The 18,442-nt window shown below is 40.7% G+C and overlaps 1 protein-coding gene across 2 annotated transcripts; it reads left to right on the plus strand.

Annotated features, from left to right (window-relative positions):
- The first annotated feature begins 4,104 nt into the window (after nt 1-4,104).
- Nucleotides 4,105-18,328, plus strand: COPB2 (coatomer protein complex subunit beta 2). Of its 2 annotated transcripts, none has more exons than XM_027686276.1 (22): nt 4,105-4,264; nt 5,440-5,577; nt 5,830-5,916; nt 6,721-6,847; nt 7,879-8,027; nt 9,188-9,334; nt 10,583-10,682; nt 10,814-10,956; nt 11,153-11,352; nt 11,675-11,785; nt 12,053-12,141; nt 12,222-12,328; nt 12,600-12,743; nt 13,404-13,534; nt 13,840-14,047; nt 14,278-14,388; nt 14,982-15,196; nt 15,474-15,566; nt 15,646-15,826; nt 15,941-16,009; nt 17,441-17,533; nt 17,983-18,328. In XM_027686276.1, the coding sequence occupies exons 1-22, from the start codon at nt 4,262-4,264 to the stop codon at nt 18,076-18,078; spliced, it is 2,742 nt and encodes a 913-aa protein (XP_027542077.1). In that variant the 5' UTR covers nt 4,105-4,261; the 3' UTR covers nt 18,079-18,328. The 2 variants fall into 2 exon arrangements, with proteins under 2 accessions (XP_027542077.1, XP_027542078.1); XM_027686277.1 differs by having other exon boundaries at nt 17,444-17,533.
- The last annotated feature ends 114 nt before the right edge of the window (nt 18,329-18,442 follow it).

Consider the following 18,442-nt stretch of genomic DNA (forward strand, 5'->3'; position numbering starts at 1 on the left):
AGGGTGGTGTGTTTGCAGGAGAGTGAGAAGGGACAGGCTGGGCATCTCAGACTGAGAGATAAACTGCATTCCACCACACTGCTGGGTCCCTGCTCTGCAACAAAGTGAAATGCTATCATTTCAAGGGAGGCTTTAATGCAGATTTACAGTGGGGTTTGTCTCACAGCTCTGACACCTACATGTTAATAACACCTTTTCTTTAATCCCACTGTGTTTCATCAATCTTTACTATCTTCCAAGTGAAGGCTGCAATGAGTTTTGCTTCAGTTCACTGCACCGCAAGTATTAACTCCTGGCAATCACCAGCACAGCACATTGATTTTGCAGATGAAATGAACACTTTACAATACTGCAGAGTTGACCTAAATACGTAAGTGCCTCTGTTTATTATAAAATAAAGGATCTTAGGAGAATGAAATACAGTAAATCAGGTTACAAGATAACTCACAGAACACTTAGGGAATTAATAAGCCACCCATAATACTACCTCAGTTAGCCAAGCTCCGAGGCACTGGCAAACCCAAAGTGAAATTCAGCGATTCTGCTACATAATCCCATAAAGAAAACCAGCAGTGGCTGAAGTCTGGAGAAACAAAGAATTTACATAACAGGGGTGGTGTCCTCGGTAGAAAAATCAAGGCAAAGAAATACTGGACCCTCAGGACTGAGCTACTTCCTGCAGCCAGCAGCAGCACACACTATAATAATTACACTGGGTGTAGATCTTCCTAACAGCATTTCATAGATTTTTGCCTGAATATGAACTTTCACACGCATGGGATGAGCCACATAGATATGGTTCTTACTTCCAGACCTCCAGTCTCCACCTGAGAGAAAAAGAGATTGGACTGGTGTTTTATTGTTAAAACACCAGTTAAAATTCATTTGCTACACTGAGGATAAATTACAGGTGCTTGTGACTTGTATCCCAAACTGCTTTAATCTTTTTCTTTGAAAGAATGACATTGTACAATTTTTTATTTTAAAATGCTCTATCTTGCTTCCAAAAAACCACTTTTTATATTGCCACGCAAATTCAAAACCTGCCAATAATTTCATAGCCTAAAGGATCTAAGCTGAAATCTCAGACAAATAAGGTTGAGTGGATTGGTTCTCCTGAGAAGCAAAAACCCTATAAAGAAGAAATTACCAGTAGGCTGAAACAGTACCAGCGTTGCTTCCTCCTTACCACTGTTGTATTGCTTGTGGCAAACCCATTTTAGCTGCTGTATTTCTGACTAAATCACCAACAGTAAAAATGGGCAGAATTCCTCTCTTACAGAACTTCAGTGATTTTTTAGCTTTACAAAATTTAATGTGTCAGAACGCAACTGCTTCAACTACCAGCACTTACCTGGTCAGTTGTTTAGAACATAGGGGTTTTTTCTGATTTTGGGGTTTTTTTTGGTAATAAAAAAGATCCTTTTTAATGCTTTGTATTGAGAACTTCAAGAGATTTAAAAGTAGCTTTGCACCTACAGGAAATGTGTCCTGCAAAATCCTACTAGCAGTTCCTTTATTATGCACTTACATACACACAAATATCCACACTTTTCAGGAATGCTGGTTGTGTTTCTAACAAGAAGACAGTTGAAGACACTGCATTCTGTACAGCTTTATTCTGGTTTCTTAAGGAAACAAGGCCTATGGCTGCACTCTAATGATCTGTAGCCATCTCATCATTTGCCCTTCATCATTCTCTCCTCTTAAGTCTGTGGTCTTAAAGTTATCAAGCAGCCACAGGAGACAGACAAACCCAAGTTTGTGCCCTTCCTCCAAGGTAAAGCAAATGCCAGATTTTTTTCAGGCCTGGGAGGACAGAGCCAAATGCCCAGCACACTTGTGTTGTTCCAGGTAAGCTCAGCAAGTGCTCCTGCACTGCCAAGCAGGCAGAGGGATGAAAGAGGCAATGAGGGACTTCAAGACAATGCCTACAAGAAACAAAGTTTTCTTTCTGCTCCGAAGTAAAACATTGTCTTGGGGGAGGGGGGTGTTTACCTGAAAAATATCTCTCAGTAAACAAGCATAAGAAAAGCTGTTGGGTCACACAAAAGAACCCGAAGTAGAGATTTTGTTCTCATTTAATCCCTATAGTGAAAGTCTTCTTAGAGACACCCCATGGTTCCAGCTATTATGTATATAACCCTTGGTGAAACAGTGGCCAGTACAGGATGCACTGGAAAGAACGTGAGAGGAAAACAAATACATAATATATTTCCTCTGTGTATTCATTCAATTCCCACAATGGATCATGGTTTTGACTCAGAACTGGTACCCAGTTGGTCCCTTTGCATGTAACAGCTGTGAGGGATATATCTTATTTTTAATTTCATTGGTTTTTTTCATTTCTTCTCCCCTACTGTAAGGTCAGCCTTGGCTTATACCCTGTGCCTTTTTTCTCCCTTTAGTTTTCCTATTATTACAACTTTCCAGGAGAAGCTAACAGCAAAATAATTTCTTCCTTTCCCTGCTCTTATTTTCTTGACTAAGATCTATACCTATATATTTCACTTACCTTTCTGATTATCTTTGATTCAATACTCTCATCTCTCTCTGGATAGGATTTCATTGAGTTTTTCAAGGAAAAATATACAGTGTGTGCTCTATATCCCCCACTACCTACATTCTCTATTATGGTATCTTTCCTCTACATCTCCTCTTTCATTGTTAGACCTCAGCTGCCTAAAAACCATGAAATAGACTCAAAAGTCATAAATTTTACTCAGATCATTACTTTTAAGCAAGATTATCCAGATTCTGCATCCTGAAATTCTGTACTCAAACGTTTTCAGTGTTATTCTACAATCATTACTCCAATGAATTCAAAGTGAAAAGCAAGCCTTACGGAAAGCTGAAAGTCTAAACTCACCCATAACAGTTGACAGTATTGTGCCCCTTCTCTTGCTTCAGGCATTTCTCTTCTCACTTTTCATCAGGCTTGTGGTTTTTTGAATTTTAATTATCTGTCTTTTCTGTCTTTGCCCTCTTGGAGTGAAAATAACAAGCATTGCAGTAACGTCTCTGTCTCTCTCCTTTTTGTTTGTTTATGTCCTTCAGACTGTAATCACTCCAGGTCAGTGTAATCCTTCTTGCCGTGCTGTGGGATCGAACACACAGGGCTCCTAATCCCCAAGGGAACATTTGTTTTCGAAAGGAGAATTTTCTTTAACTGAATCCCAATGAATATAAATATGCTCCATGTTATCCCTCTCCTTTACACAATGAAAGGGGGGGTTGTAATTTTTAATTGGAGGTGGAACTTCAACCTGGCAGCAATGCTGGGAGAGAAATTCTCTTGTGCTTTGGTGCTTCCCAAACCCTCACATTCCCCGTGTTTCTATGAGATGCTGTTTGGGTTTGCAGTTGCTTCAGCTGACAAAATGAATAGTAAGAGGAGAAATGTGTCACAAAGCCTCTCACAGGGCCTGCAGGGCTGACCAGGCTCGTGTCTTTGTCTTTGAGAGAGGTCCGCTCAGGGGACACTGAGGGGACACCGAACAGACACAGTTTTGGGCAGCATAATATAAAAAAAGACATTAAGCTATTAGAGAGCATTTAAAGGAAGGCCACGAGGATGGTGAAGGGCCTTGAGGGGAAGCTGTACGAGGAGTGGCTGAGGGCACTTGGTCTGTTCAACCTGGAGTAGACTGAGGGGAGACCTCACAGCAACCTACAGCTTCCTCGTGAGGGGAAGCAGAGGGGAGGGCACTGATCTCTGCTCTGAGGTGACCAGTGACAGGACCCAAAGAAACGGCCTGAAGCTGCGTCAGGGCAGGTTTAGTTTGGATGTCAGGAAAAGGTTCTTCTCCCAGAGGGTGGTTGGGCACTGAACAGGCTCCCTAGAACAGTGGTCGCAGCACCAAGCCTGACAGAGGTCAAGGAGCGTTTCAACAACAATTTCGGGCACATGGTGTGACTCTTGGGGTGTCCTGCGCAGGGGTGGCACTCGATGATCCTTGTGGGTCCCTCCCAGCTCAGCCTATTCCACGGTGCCGCCACACCGCGCGCTCCCCCCTCACCCGCCGACTACATCTCCCGGCACCCCGCGGGGCCGCGCCTCGTTCTCGCGAGTGCCGGGAGTTCCCGCGTTCTGTCGCGAGAGCGGCGGGTCCGGAAGCTCCACGTCGGAGGGTCGGAACCTGCCCCGGGCGCGGCGGCGGCTGAGGGACAGCGGGGGAGCTGAGGGACACCGGACAGACACCGCGGGGAGCTGAGGGACACCTGAGAGACACCGCGGGGAGAACTCGGTGGGAGCGCAGCCATGGTGAGCGCGGGGAGCGCCCTGTGCCAGCTCCCAGTGCGGGAGGTTGACAGTCCCAGCCCCGCGGCCGGCGGGACATGGGGAGCAGGGGGGGGTTCGCGGGGCCGGAGCAGCAGCGCGGTGTCACTGGTGGGGTGTTCATCAAACACACCGAGCAGCTGGACCAGTGTTGTGGGTGCGTGCTGCAGGTCGCCCCTCAGAGCGGCCATACCCGGCCCTGATGGGCTGCAGGTCTGAGCAGTGCCACGAATAAGCACAGAGTCGAGTGCATCGTGTTCTAGTGTTTATGTCGGGAGAAATAAACCACAAATCCATCCTCTCCCGCCATGTCCTGTCTGTAAGTCACGGGTACTGCATGGTAACTGGGTATTTTTGTCTCCCTGCGGTGTGTTAACAAATGTAACTGCAGGTTTTATTAATATTATCCCACCACTAAACACAGCGTTCTTTGATCAGATATTATCCATTAAGTTTTCTATGAGGTAAAATGTCAGCAGAGTTAAGTGAGCTCAGCTGAGCGTCTGAATGAATCTGTAATGCGTCCAATAGTTTATAAAATCATTTCATTAGACTTCATGCCTTTCAAATACTGTGGATTTACATTGTCTGTGATGAAAGTGGAAAGTCAAGGCCTTCTCTGTAAGGGAAAGACTTAAACTTTTCCCTCCTCTCAGTTTTTATGACATAGTGTTCTGTTCTAAAACTTTATTTTGGAGTTGTGAAGGGAAATAAATTCATAATGGGCAAATCTTGTTGTGCTCTGTTTTGATAATTGGCTCTCCTACCTGTTTTTTCAGGTGAAGTCGCAGGAAGATTAATTTTCTAACATCTGTATTAGGAGCAAGTTCTCTTTGCTTTGCTTTGTAGGTCAGGGACACCAGGAAGATGTACAGTGCATCTTGTTTTTTACTGTTCTCAGGATACTTTCTATGGTATGAAGAAATTTTGAATTTCACAAAATTAAATTTAATGGACCCATTGCCATTGGTGGCGATGTGCTGTTTCCCTACAAAAACAAATAAGCAGATGGATAGAAAACAGTGGTAGCCTTCTGTCTGCCTGAAAAGCAAGATTGGATTCTTTTATTTTGAGGTTTAACATCAGCTTTCCTTTCCCCGTTGTATTTCTGTGCCAGTTTTCTCTTAAGTAACTGGATATTCCCAATTCTTTCCCCCCAGCCTCTCCGACTGGATATAAAGCGGAAGCTGACGGCTCGGTCCGACCGGGTGAAGAGCGTGGACTTGCATCCCACGGAGCCATGGATGCTGGCCAGCCTTTACAATGGCAGTGTCTGTGTTTGGAACCATGAAACACAGGTGAAGGGGCTTGGTTTGCCTTTGTTATGGAATCTTCATAACTGTCAGATGTGTATCTGGGACTGAAAAATTGAATTTATCCAAGAATCTTAAATCACTGTCACTAATTGACTGTGCTCTCCTCTGATTACAAAAGTCACTGTATTAGTAGACAGGGAGGTAACATAGTGGACACTGTTAAGAAAATATGAAGAGCTGATTTCAAAACTTGTGTTTTCTCCTGTACTATAAACTTACTGTTTTTATTTTTAGACTCTGGTGAAGAATTTTGAAGTGTGTGACCTGCCTGTGAGAGCTGCCAAATTCGTGGCGAGGAAGAACTGGGTTGTTACTGGAGCTGTAAGATATTGTCCTCTTGTGATTTCATATGTAGCTGTGCTTTCTCTGATTTATTTTCATGCCATTGCTTTGTGCATGTTTAAGCTTAGAAGCTTAAACTTTTCATTTCCAAAGAGAGCAGCCTGATAATGTGACTAACTCTGCAAGTAGTGCAGGGTAGATCTAGAGTCAGCTTTTGCTGCCACCTGGAACATACTCAACACCCAGTTTGGACTCAATATTCTTGGTGCAACTTTAAGATGAAACTACTGACAGTCCTAGGTAAGATGAATTAGAAGTTGCTTTCTGCTTTTGTTCTTGGTCATAAATTTTTTAGTTTTGCTCATCTCTAGGAAAAAATCTGCTTTTATTCAGTGAGTCTACTTTGAGAGGAATAGTTTTATTCTAATCTTGGTAACACATTTTTCTTGATGGAATGAGTATTTTTGTTTGAATTGAGGTAGTGCCTAAATATTTTTGTCTCAATTTTCTTGTCCTAGTCTTCTGCCCTATACACAGAGTAAAAATTTCTTGTCATTTTATTGTTTTACACTGCTGTGACCAAGTTACTTTTAAAAATTAAATTTTGGTTGAAATTTTTTCCATTTCCTAAGGGTCTTGGGAATAACAGTGGGTAATTTATAGACTTCTGAATCAAAGCATAATTTTTACCATTAGCAATGTGCAGAAAATACACTTTCTTAAACATTTTGTTGTTAGAGGCTCTTAAGTGCCAGAATATTTTCTCTAGCTCCCCTGCATTGCACAGAAGGTGCACTGGACAGAGAGTCTTATTTTAATGGTGGCTTTTCTTACCTTTCACAGGATGACATGCAGATCAGAGTTTTTAATTACAACACCTTGGAAAGGGTGCACATGTTTGAGGCCCATTCTGATTACATCCGTTGCATTGCTGTGCATCCCACACAGCCCTTCATACTGACCAGCAGTGGTAAGAGCCCTTTGGCATATTTTTATATTTATTTTATATTTAATAACCAGCTACTTTTAGGCTTCTGTTTTCTGTGTAGTGAGGGATGCATGTCTTCTCCTTTTCCTGCAGAAACAGGAATCGGTTGTCAATTGGTTATTTCTTTATGAGTTGCATTCCTGTTTCTTTGGTTGAATATCAACTGCACCTAAAATTTAAAATATAATAGCTTATGGTCATGTCAGAGAAGAGCAAAGAGCTTTCTCATTTAAATATCTGCCGGGGAAGGGTTCCTATATGTGCTAATTAGTGTGGCAAACTCTCAAATAACAGCCTGAGTTCCATTTTTAAAAACATTTCATAATGATTTGGAGTATGTTTTCAACTGGCAATCTGACTTGGAAGCAACAGGTAACTTAAATTTTTTTCCCAAAATGTCACTGAGCTCTCTGTTATTTGAAGTGATCTTTGTTACTCAGCATTGGAAGATCAGTGTCACAAGAGATCTTGCCCAGGAACACCTGGATTGTGCTGCTCAGTCCTTTTTGTTCCTGGAAACCTTACTATTGCAGTCAGAGCTCTGCAGGAATGCAGAGAGCTTTGTGTGTCACAAGCACTATGTATTTCTGTGTTTTGCTGTTAACACTTGAAGTGAAGGTCCTGAGGACCAGCTTGGTGGTCTCTGCTTCCTTTTCCTTAGCACTCATCAGAGTAGGTGCTGCAGAACAAAGCACAGGTCCAGTTACTTAATGTCTGCACACTATTTTAAGATTAATAATTCAATCTTAATATCAATTCCTAATCTCCCTTTTAAAGACAGATGTATTTCTTTCTCAGTTTTATCACCATTTTACTGGACAGTCTTTTTGAGAAACTTGTACTCGCTGTGGTCCTTCTGCAAGGAAGGACTGGTGAAATCTTACAGATGAAAAATATATTGAATATTAGCAGTGCTTCCTTTCCAGCCTTTAGCTTGAAGCTTTTGAGGATTATGTAGTTTAAGAAGGTAGTTATCACTCAGTGATACTTGGTTGTTTGTGGGTTTTTTTCAGATGACATGCTCATTAAACTCTGGGACTGGGATAAAAAATGGTCTTGTTCTCAGGTGTTTGAAGGACACACCCATTATGTCATGCAGATCGTCATAAACCCAAAAGATAATAATCAGTTTGCCAGTGCCTCTTTGGATAGGACAATTAAGGTAAAGAAACTGTATTTGGGGATTTTTTTAGTCATTAAGTAATTAACAGTATACACAAACCAATAATCCTGTATGGACAGTGCATCAGTATCCTTAAAAGCAGGTGCAAGAATTGAATATAAATTGAGCAAAGACCTGAATGCTGGTCAACTTATTAAGTATTTCAGTAAATTTACCAGATTACCTGTCACCTCTAATCACTGAAATGTGGTTCTTTAAACTTTTTGAAGTGCTGCTTTTCTATTTGGATTACACAGAAATACAGAGAGTAGTAATGGTTATACTGTCAGTGAGTGGTTTGGGACTATTAAAACTATGTAATGAGTAAAGGCTTTTAACTGTGCAGTAAAAAGAAAAAAACAAAAGTCTGGTAAAGGTGTCTCACCCATTACTTTCATGTCCTTGGCTGTCTATTGAATTGTTTCCAAAGGTGTCCTCAGCCTTCTCATGGTAGACCCCGATGAGTCTGATTTGCTGTGAAACTATTACTAAATATCTGTGACTACAGATTTATAGGCACCTGAGCAGTGAGACTTCCTTTACAGTATATTGGCTGTGAAAAGCCAGTTCTGATTTCAAATGTCCTCAGATGTTGAGATCAGGTGCACGTAAATGTTGATTTGATGTGATAAACGTCAGAAAATAGCAGTATTTCTGCACTTATTTGGTATCCTCATTTAACATAGGATTTGTTATTCATTTAATGTAACTGGGAAAAAAATTAAATTTAGGAGCCAGTTGGGGGCAACCTGTGTATGCACAGTTGTTGTTTTTTTAAGGTGTTCTAGCTGGTATCATAAACAGGTACTTCTTACAGACAGTGCCTTACTATTTCTTACAAACAGTGCTTTATATGGTTTAATGTTTTAAAAAGAAGTTGAAAGAAACTGATTCCATTGTTTAGAGGTATGAGCAGAGCATGTGCAACTTGGCATGTTGGGGTTTCTTTTGTTTTTATTCGGGGGGAAGGACTGGTAGTTTGAGCAGTTGTTGAGACTCCTCACCTAAGAAAAGCAACTGTGCTTTTGGAATTCCGTAGTATTTATCTTTGGACTTGTAAAGTGTGCCTGGATACCTGCTCTGTTTGGCAAGCTTCACCTGGGGGCAAAAGATCAGTAACTGCATGTGGTTGGTGTTTTGTTGTGTCTTTTCCTGGGAAGGTGTGGCAGCTGGGATCATCCTCTCCCAACTTCACTTTGGAAGGCCATGAGAAAGGAGTGAACTGCATCGACTATTACAGTGGGGGGGACAAGCCCTACCTCATCTCGGGGGCTGATGACCGGCTGGTGAAAATCTGGGACTACCAGGTATGTGTTCAAGCCCTCGGGAACCTTTGTGCAGGCGGCCGTGGCAAAACATCAGTGGCTAAGTTTGAATTGACCAACAGATTTCCCTCATTTTTCCTTTGGAAAAAGAATACTGAGGAGGGAATATTTCATGACGTGTATTTAATTAAAAAATTTGTTAACCCTTGAGAAAACCTGCTGTGAATTTAAATAGCCTCAAAGTTGATTTGTAAAATTAAATTTGACATAAGGTTTCTGCTGTTAGCATTAGGTTTTTTTCTTGTAACATATTAATCCCTGCCTTTTAGGCTTCATGTCTGTGGATTAACATGCTCCTCTTTTATGTTCAAGTGTAAATATTGTGTAAATATTGTTCATGTATCAACTCTTTCCATCCTTCCACTTCTCTTTTTTTTTTCTTTTTTCTTTGTTATTTTCCCTCTCTCCTTTCTCATTCTGTGCACATTTACACAGGCACACGTGTGCATGCACACCCATGCACATGCACACCCATGCACGTGCTTCTACTTGACACGAGTTGTGAGGGGACCTGTTTGAATGCTCTGTTCTGTTGTTGGACCCTCGAACTCAAAAGTTCTTCCTGTGTACAAGTGTATGAATGGCAGGGCAAGACAAAAGTTGTTAGCTGGTACTTTCTGGTTATTAAAGCATTGTCCTAGAGTAAATCCAAGCTCAGAAGTTTAAGCTGGCACTGTTAATTTAAGCATGCACTGCAGGAATGACTGTTAGACAACACTGCTTGAAATGTTGCCACCATGTACAGCTGTAGCCATCAGTTCCATACTCTAGTCTTAGTTGTAACAAGCAGAGTAGCATTTTCATTCATAACTATGTGATTGAATGTTCTTACCAAAGACATTAGATCTGTCTTCACCTGCAGTTAGATTCAGATGTTTTCTGATTTTTTTGCAGTGAACTCAGCTTTCTGTGTTACTTTAATCTGTTGTGCTGCACGGCTCTGGGAAAGCATGTTTTCTAGGCAGAAACCTATCTGAAAAGAGAGGAGAAAACCTCTGTGTAGGGAAATAAATATTTTCTTCTGGGCAGGAGAAATTAACTCAGTACAGTCATAATTTTTAATATGTTAATGCTGTTGTTTAAGCATCTTGGAAATAAATGAAAGAAATCTAGAGAAATATGTTTTCAGGCAAATTTTGGATTTGGGGGAGATTTTTTTTTAAGAAATGAAGGTTAAAATGTAGCTCTGTGTTCATTTTCTGTACCTATACTTGTCATTCTCTTTTGCAGAATAAAACCTGTGTGCAGACACTGGAAGGGCACGCTCAGAATGTGTCGTGTGTCAGCTTCCATCCTGAGCTGCCCATCATCATCACGGGCTCAGAGGACGGTAAGTTTGTGTTTTCTTTTGTATAAAGGACAGGGAAAGAACTTCAGGGAGGACTCTTCTTGTGGTGGGGCTGCACAGCTCCTGCCCTTGCATTGGGAAGAGAGGAAAGGCATCATCTCTTTTTCCTGTAGGAACTGTCCGCATTTGGCATTCCAGCACCTACCGCCTGGAGAGCACCCTGAACTATGGCATGGAGAGAGTGTGGTGTGTGGCCAGCTTGAGAGGGTCCAATAATGTGGCTTTGGGATATGATGAAGGCAGCATTATTGTCAAGGTACCCTTAATGCTTTGAAAGGAGAAATGGTGATGCAGAGCAGCTGGTTTCTGATTCTGGGATAATTTGTAAAATACTGAAAGTTTGACATTTTAATTGGCGTTTTTAGATAGAGATGGGCCATTTCATTTGATATTTTCAACTGAAAAGAAATGTATTCTTTCCATCTCCCGCCTTCTTACACTATGCTTTCTAGCTTGGTCGTGAAGAACCTGCCATGTCCATGGATGCAAATGGAAAAATTATTTGGGCTAAACATTCAGAAGTCCAACAGGCGAACTTGAAAGCCATGGGAGATGCTGAAATCAAAGATGGAGAGAGGTTGCCCCTGGCTGTGAAGGATATGGGGAGCTGTGAAATCTATCCCCAGACCATTCAGCACAACCCTAATGGACGGTAATACGTTCTTTTATCCTTCTCTTGAATTGTTTTTTTTTTGTTAACAGATAGGCTAAAATAAAGAAAGGCATGCGAGGGACAAGAGCTGCTCAGTGGAGACCAGAAGGAAGAGGGAATAGCAAGTAGCCAGCAACATGATGCAGAAAAAAGATGCAGCTCCTTGACACTTTATGGATATATAAAGCTCACGCTCTGTCTGCATTTGCAGTGATTATATTGGGCATGGGGGCCTTTCACTTTTTAGATAATTTGCCTTCTTGATGATGCCTTTTGAACTGAACAGAGGTATCTGACCAGTTCCATCTTCTTCATGCTCCAGGTTTGTGGTGGTTTGTGGTGATGGTGAATACATCATCTACACAGCCATGGCTCTGAGAAACAAGAGCTTTGGTTCTGCACAGGAGTTTGTTTGGGCACATGATTCCTCAGAGTAAGTGGTGCACATTTTTTCCTATGTATTAGATTTGCTGCTGCTCGTTTTTGGGCTGTGCAAACAGTGAACTGGCCTGAAGACTAAAATCTATGTGGACAATGAACTTGCAATAACTTGACTGCTTTAAAATTACTATTTCTAGCACTCTGCTAGTTACAGAAGATAACTCAAATGCAGCTGTTTTGTAGCAGCTTATGATTTAGTAATTTGCTACTTTGGAAACCAAATAATCTTGGTTTTTCTTACAATTTAATCTCTATTTAGATATGCAATCAGGGAGAGCAACAGTGTTGTGAAGATATTTAAAAATTTCAAAGAGAAGAAGTCGTTCAAACCCGATTTTGGAGCAGAAGGTAAGTATTTACTTTTAAAATAGATATGTTGGTGCATTTTTTGCACAGTGTGGATTTCTTCTGCCTTTATTTTCTTGCAGGCATCTATGGTGGCTTTCTGTTGGGAGTCAGATCTGTTAATGGCCTGGCATTCTATGACTGGGAAAACACAGAACTGATTCGCAGAATTGAAATTCAGCCCAAACACGTAAGTTTCTACATGGGACTGAAGATATTTACCTGTCTGTGTTTACTGATTTTTCATTTGTTTACTAAACTGCTGATTTTCATGAATGAAGCCAAGCTATCAATTATAAAGTTTATCTCAATCATATAGCAGAAGGAGAAGAAAAAAATCCTATATGTGTTGGTTTTTCAGGTCCTAAAGCTTCTAGAGTTAATATGTTTTAACCTTAATTTACACATCCTCCTTTCTTAACCTGAGGTGTCTAAAACTTCTGTTGTTTCTGATGACACAGATTTTCTGGTCTGACTCGGGTGAGCTTGTGTGTATTGCTACAGAGGAGTCATTCTTCATTCTGAAATACCTGTCAGAAAAAGTAGCAGCAGCCCAAGAAACACATGAAGGTGTCACTGAAGATGGAATTGAAGATGCCTTTGAGGTATTTAAAACTTCTGTTTAAAAAGTGGAATAAGATGAGAGATGATAGAAGCCAGTCTTCCCCGAGCGTAGCAAACTTAGTGGTTAAAATACCTATTTAAACCATAGTTTGCAGACCGTTGAGTACCACACAGTACATCTGCCTAAGGAACAATCTTCATCGTTTTCTTTGGGTTCCAGAGGAGAGTTATCCCACTTTGAATCCCAGCATAACAGACCTTTATGCCTGCATTTTCCCTCAGTTATCTGTTTACTATTCTCACAGAGTTACAGAGACTGTTTTTAAAACATGCTTTTGGGTCATAGCTTAATCTTTTTTTTGCAGTTTTCAAGTTTTGAAATGTTATTCAAATATAGAAGTGAAAAAATGTCATGCTGTGAAATGTCAGAAATGAAAATTTCAGAAGGAAAGTTGTCTTTGATTGCCTTGCTTAATGCTTAGTTTGGTGCTTGTTTCCCAGATTTACAATTGGGTTAGTTAAGAATTAAGGTAGCATTTCTGTAAAACAAAATCATCATCATCTAATCTGTATCTAAACTTATTTTTGCAACTTGCCCAACTACTTAATATAGAATATTAAATATAATTTCAAAGTGCAGTAATCTTTCTGCTACCTAAAAGTACATTTTTGTCTCTAATTAAACCAATCTTACTTTGCAGGTTCTTGGTGAGATTCAGGAGATTGTGAAAACAGGCTTGTGGGTGGGTGACTGCTTTATTTACACCAGCTCTGTGAACAGACTCAACTACTACGTTGGAGGAGAGATTGTCACTATTGCCCATTTGGACAGGTAAGTGGCTGCTTCAGGTTCCTGAGCGAGTGTTAAAGGTTCTGTCAGTCAAGTGAGTACAAGGTAAACCTTGGCACCTGTTTGCTGTGCATTACAACCTGTTCTTACATATCAGACTGCTGTATGTTCTGAGGCAGGAGTGTAATCGTGGAGGGAATGAACAGTGCTGTGTGAAAGTGTACATCTAGTAGGAGTAGAATATTTTATGTGAGTGCTCTTGCTACCAGAAGAACTACTGGAGGGTTTTTCGACAGACTGTTTTGTAGTGGATCTATTGAAGATGAATATTCTTTGTTTTGTTTCAGAACAATGTATCTTCTGGGGTATATCCCCAAGGACAACCGACTTTATTTGGGTGATAAAGAGCTAAACATTGTTAGTTACTCTTTGCTGGTCTCGGTGCTTGAATATCAGACTGCTGTGATGAGAAGAGATTTTGGTATGGCTGACAAAGTTCTTCCCACAATTCCAAAAGAACAGAGAACGAGAGTTGCACATTTCCTTGAAAAACAGGCAAGGAAACTACTTCTTAGTTACCAAATTAAACAAATCATATAATTCACATTTTTAATTGAGTTTGCTAAGCAAAACCCAGTCATGTTATCTGTAAGCATAAACTCTTGGTAATTATCTGTATTTATTTGAGAATCCTACAACCTTCTTTTGAGGCTATTTTTGTTCAAACATCTAGGATGCTGTTTGACCTGACAGATCCCAGCCTAACTTTGAGATTTTTCTTTCAGGGCTTCAAACAACAAGCTCTTGCAGTATCTACAGATCCAGAACATCGTTTTGAACTTGCTCTTCAGCTTGGAGAGTTAAAAATAGCATATCAGCTTGCAGTGGAAGCAGAGGTACATATATGCTTTTTGGTGATTCATACTTATTCTAAGTGCTAGCATGAATCTGAGAGGCCCTGTAAGAAAAGACAGTGGTATGTAGGGACACAGTACAGCTCCCTGAACACAACAGAAATGCCTCCAACTCTTTTGATGAAGCTCTTCTGCCTGTAATTCAAAGGCATCTGAGCTGTGGGATGGGGACAGAATATTATCTGCTCAGAAAGCTACAGGATCTCCTGGAGAACCAGAACATGGGCCAAGAACCAAGCCCTAGTCTCCAGTACTTAACAATGAGAGGAGGAGTGACAGGGCTGAGGCCTTTAGGCCAATTTCCAAAGTTATTCCTACCTCCCACCTCCATATTTACTGACAAACTGTTTATTTTATGTAATGGTATAGCTGTGTAATGATCTTATAAAACTCACTGTGTCATGCTGTGAAGCTACAGTAATCACAGGACCTCAAAGGGAAGACAATGTAGTAATGGGATACATAAGGAAACTTACATTTTCATACTGAATGCTCTGCAAATCTTTCAGTGCTGTTCAAAAATGTGAGTTGTGGTTTATTTTCTTTCCCTCCCTCTCCCCTTTTTGTACAATTAGTCAGAACAGAAATGGAAGCAACTTGCAGAGCTTGCCATTAGTAAATGCCAGTTTGGCTTAGCCCAGGAGTGTCTCCACCATGCACAAGACTATGGAGGGCTGCTGCTCCTGGCCACAGCTTCAGGAAATGCCAACATGGTGAACAAGTTAGCTGAAGGAGCAGAGAAAGATGGCAAGAATAATGTGGCATTTATGAGCTACTTCCTGCAGGGAAAGTAAGTAGCAAACAAGAGATTCTGATCGTTCCGTTCTGTCTTCCCAAGTTCTAAGTACCTCAGCTTCTCCAAATGGTTAACTACAGCCATCTTTCATGGGGAAAGTTGGTGGTGGGCACCTTCTCAGAAAAGCTGCTTCTATTTTATGATGGCTGCTAGATTTAAAATCTGAAATGAAAGCACTTTAAATTAATGTAACAGTGTAAACAGCTAATCTAATACAGGAATTTGTCTTTATTAAATTTACTGGTTAAAACCACATTTTAAAATCTTCTAGGCTTGATTCATGTTTGGAACTCCTGATTAAAACGGGGCGTCTCCCAGAAGCTGCTTTTCTTGCACGGACATATTTGCCAAGCCAAGTTTCCAGGTAATTTTGAAGCATATTCAGAGCACGGATGGCGTTGTCAGAATGAGCTGTGTGTGACAAATACTGTTTGTATCTCCAGGGTTGTTAAACTCTGGCGGGAAAACCTCTCTAAAGTCAATCAAAAAGCTGCTGAGTCCCTTGCTGATCCTACAGAATACGAAAACCTTTTCCCTGGACTAAAGGAAGCTTTTGTTGCTGAAGAGTACGTGAAACAAAGCCTGGCTGACTTGCGGCCAGCCAAGGAATACCCCCTTGTCACTGTGAGTGGGAGTTTTTATTGTCTCTAGAAGAAGAACATTTGGTGCTGTGTGAAATCAGCTTTAAGCAAGTCAGTGCAACATTTAAACGCACATGTGTTGGTTTTTTACTTTTAGCCAAATGAAGAAAGAAACTTACTTGAAGAAGCAAAAGGATTTGAGCCTTCTGGAGTAATGGCATCTCAGGTCAGTGTTACCAAGTGATGAATTCTAAAGAGACAACTTTGCTATTTGGTGATAACATCTCCCCTGGAGAATATTTCACCAATAATGGACAAATTATTGCTCTTATTGGCTTGACTGTTAAGTGCTGCAGCTGAGTTCCGTGTTCTTTGCTTCAGATTCTTCTTATCTGCGTCCATAACTACTAATAACTTCTTGGCTGTGAAATTATTTGTGTGCTTCCCTGCCCTGGGTCACCCTTTGTAGTGGGAGTGATTGTAGAGTCTTACCACTGAATTCATCCTACAGAAAACCAATCTCAGCTGCACATACGAACACCACCCAACTGCAGATGGTTTTCTAAAAGCTCAGTTGCTGGAACCTGGAAACTCCTGTGTATTACAGCAGTCAAAAATGCTTTATGTTCTCTGCTAGTGTGCTGCATGGTTATGGAATAACACTGTTCCATAACTGACTGATTAGGAATCATACTCAGGTACTTGAACAGATGCTCTAATCACTATTTGAAGTAACAAAGTGATTTTTTTTTTCTCCACCTCAGTTGTCTAGTTTTTATGCAGAAAACATAACTTAAGTGTAAGGTATGAGCATACAGATTGAAACAAACACTTAAAATGCTTTTTAGAGCTTAAATAGAAGATGACAACTTCCAATTCTTGCTTATGTAAACTACATTTGTACCTGAAAATCAGAGTGTGAGTTTCTTGAAGAGACACAGCTCTTTGACTCTATAAACATCTAAAATTAGAACTAAAATCAGAAACTGAGGGAGAAACAGAAAAGCCACAACTCCCCATTCTGTCTTTATTTTTTTCCTCTTAGGAGATGCACTACAAAGCATCACTGGCAGTTCAGAGAAGTTAGCTTACTTTCAAGTACCTGTAGTGATTACATAGAAGGCCTAAACCACAGTTGTCTTTTACAGGGTAGGAGATAATTATAGAATTAATCAAAACACTGTTAATTGGATAGTATTGCTTCAGTAATGATACTGATGAATTATCTTAATATAAAATTTGTGCTGAAGCAAAGAGAGAAGATGAAGCGTTAAACCTTTACAGGGTACACAAAACCCAGCAACAGTACTAAGGTTTGCTGTCACAGTCTCAAGTAACCTCATCTGTCTTGCTGAGGACCTTTATACTCACTAACAGCCCTTCAGTATTTGAAATGAATTGATACTTTCTGAAGGTTTTCCTTTTATCAGTTCCATCCATTGAAGCAGTTCCAACTGCTTCAAATGAACTGGGGAGGGAAATAGCAGGTTCCAGTGGAGTGAGGACTAGAACCCTTACAGGCTGTGGCTCAAGAATTGCTGAGGAAAACTTTGGAAGTGAACCGCTGGGAGGGGAGGATTATAGGTTTGCTGTTGTTTACTTGCTTTTGTTGGAAAATTCAAATTCAAAAGAACTAAAGGAATTTCTTTGTCATTAGAAGAAGGCTGAAGAACCAGTTCCCTCTCCTAAACAAGAAGTGATGAAGACAGTTTTGCAGAATTCTGATATACTTCCAACAAGAGATCAGAAGGTACTAAAACATATTTTTATGAAGGGGAGCACTACAAGCACTAATTTTATGTTAGAGCCTTCAATTAATAATGTGATTCAACAAAGCTACTGGAAAATGTCTCTGTATTACTGGACAACTTAGGGCCAGTACAGGGTACAGGTCCCTTGCTGGGGTGCAGAAACCATGCACAGCAACACAGACCAGTTAACAGCCTTGGGGGGTTACAAGGGGGAAGTTCAAACACAGTTGGTCAGAACATGGTAAAAAGCTGCAACTCATGAAAGACGCTTCCTTAGCAAGCACAGAGCTTCTCTCTGCAGCTTATTTTAGCACTCCTGTCCCACACCACTGCCAGAACTTGGGGTTTGCAGAATGTGCAAGTACCTCCTACAGAATCACACATCCTATAAGCTGGCTAACATGGAACTGTAGTAGAGTACCCTTCATCTAGTCTTTTCTTTCCCTAGACACTGCTGGACTTGGAAGATGACTTAGATAACTTGGATCTGGAGGATATTGATACCACAGATATCAATCTGGATGAGGAGATCTTAGATGAGTGAACATCCTTTTTTAGATGACCAAATCAGTTACTCCAAACCAAGGAATGAAGTTCTGTGGACTATGTGCTCCAAGTTAATTTGATTTTTATACCACAAGTGGACCATGTACATGTAGAAGGAAGTGCAGACCCAGCAATTGTACGAGGAGAATCAGCTTCCAGTACGTTGAACTTCGTGACGTAGGCCGGGCTCCAGCGTGTGCTAACCAATGTTTTCATTTTGCAAGCAACTCAATAAAGTCTTTTAAACACTCTTCTCCTCAGATCTCCCTTTACTAGTAATTCTACTAAGAATAGTGCCATTCTTAAGAATAACCCAGCTTCAACAGTGTATATTAGAAATACATGAAACAGGAGCATAATAG

Source organism: Neopelma chrysocephalum, unplaced genomic scaffold (assembly GCF_003984885.1).
Source record: "Neopelma chrysocephalum unplaced genomic scaffold, ASM398488v2 Primary Assembly neopelma1_70, whole genome shotgun sequence".
In the NCBI taxonomy this organism is placed as follows: Eukaryota; Metazoa; Chordata; class Aves; order Passeriformes; family Pipridae; genus Neopelma; species Neopelma chrysocephalum.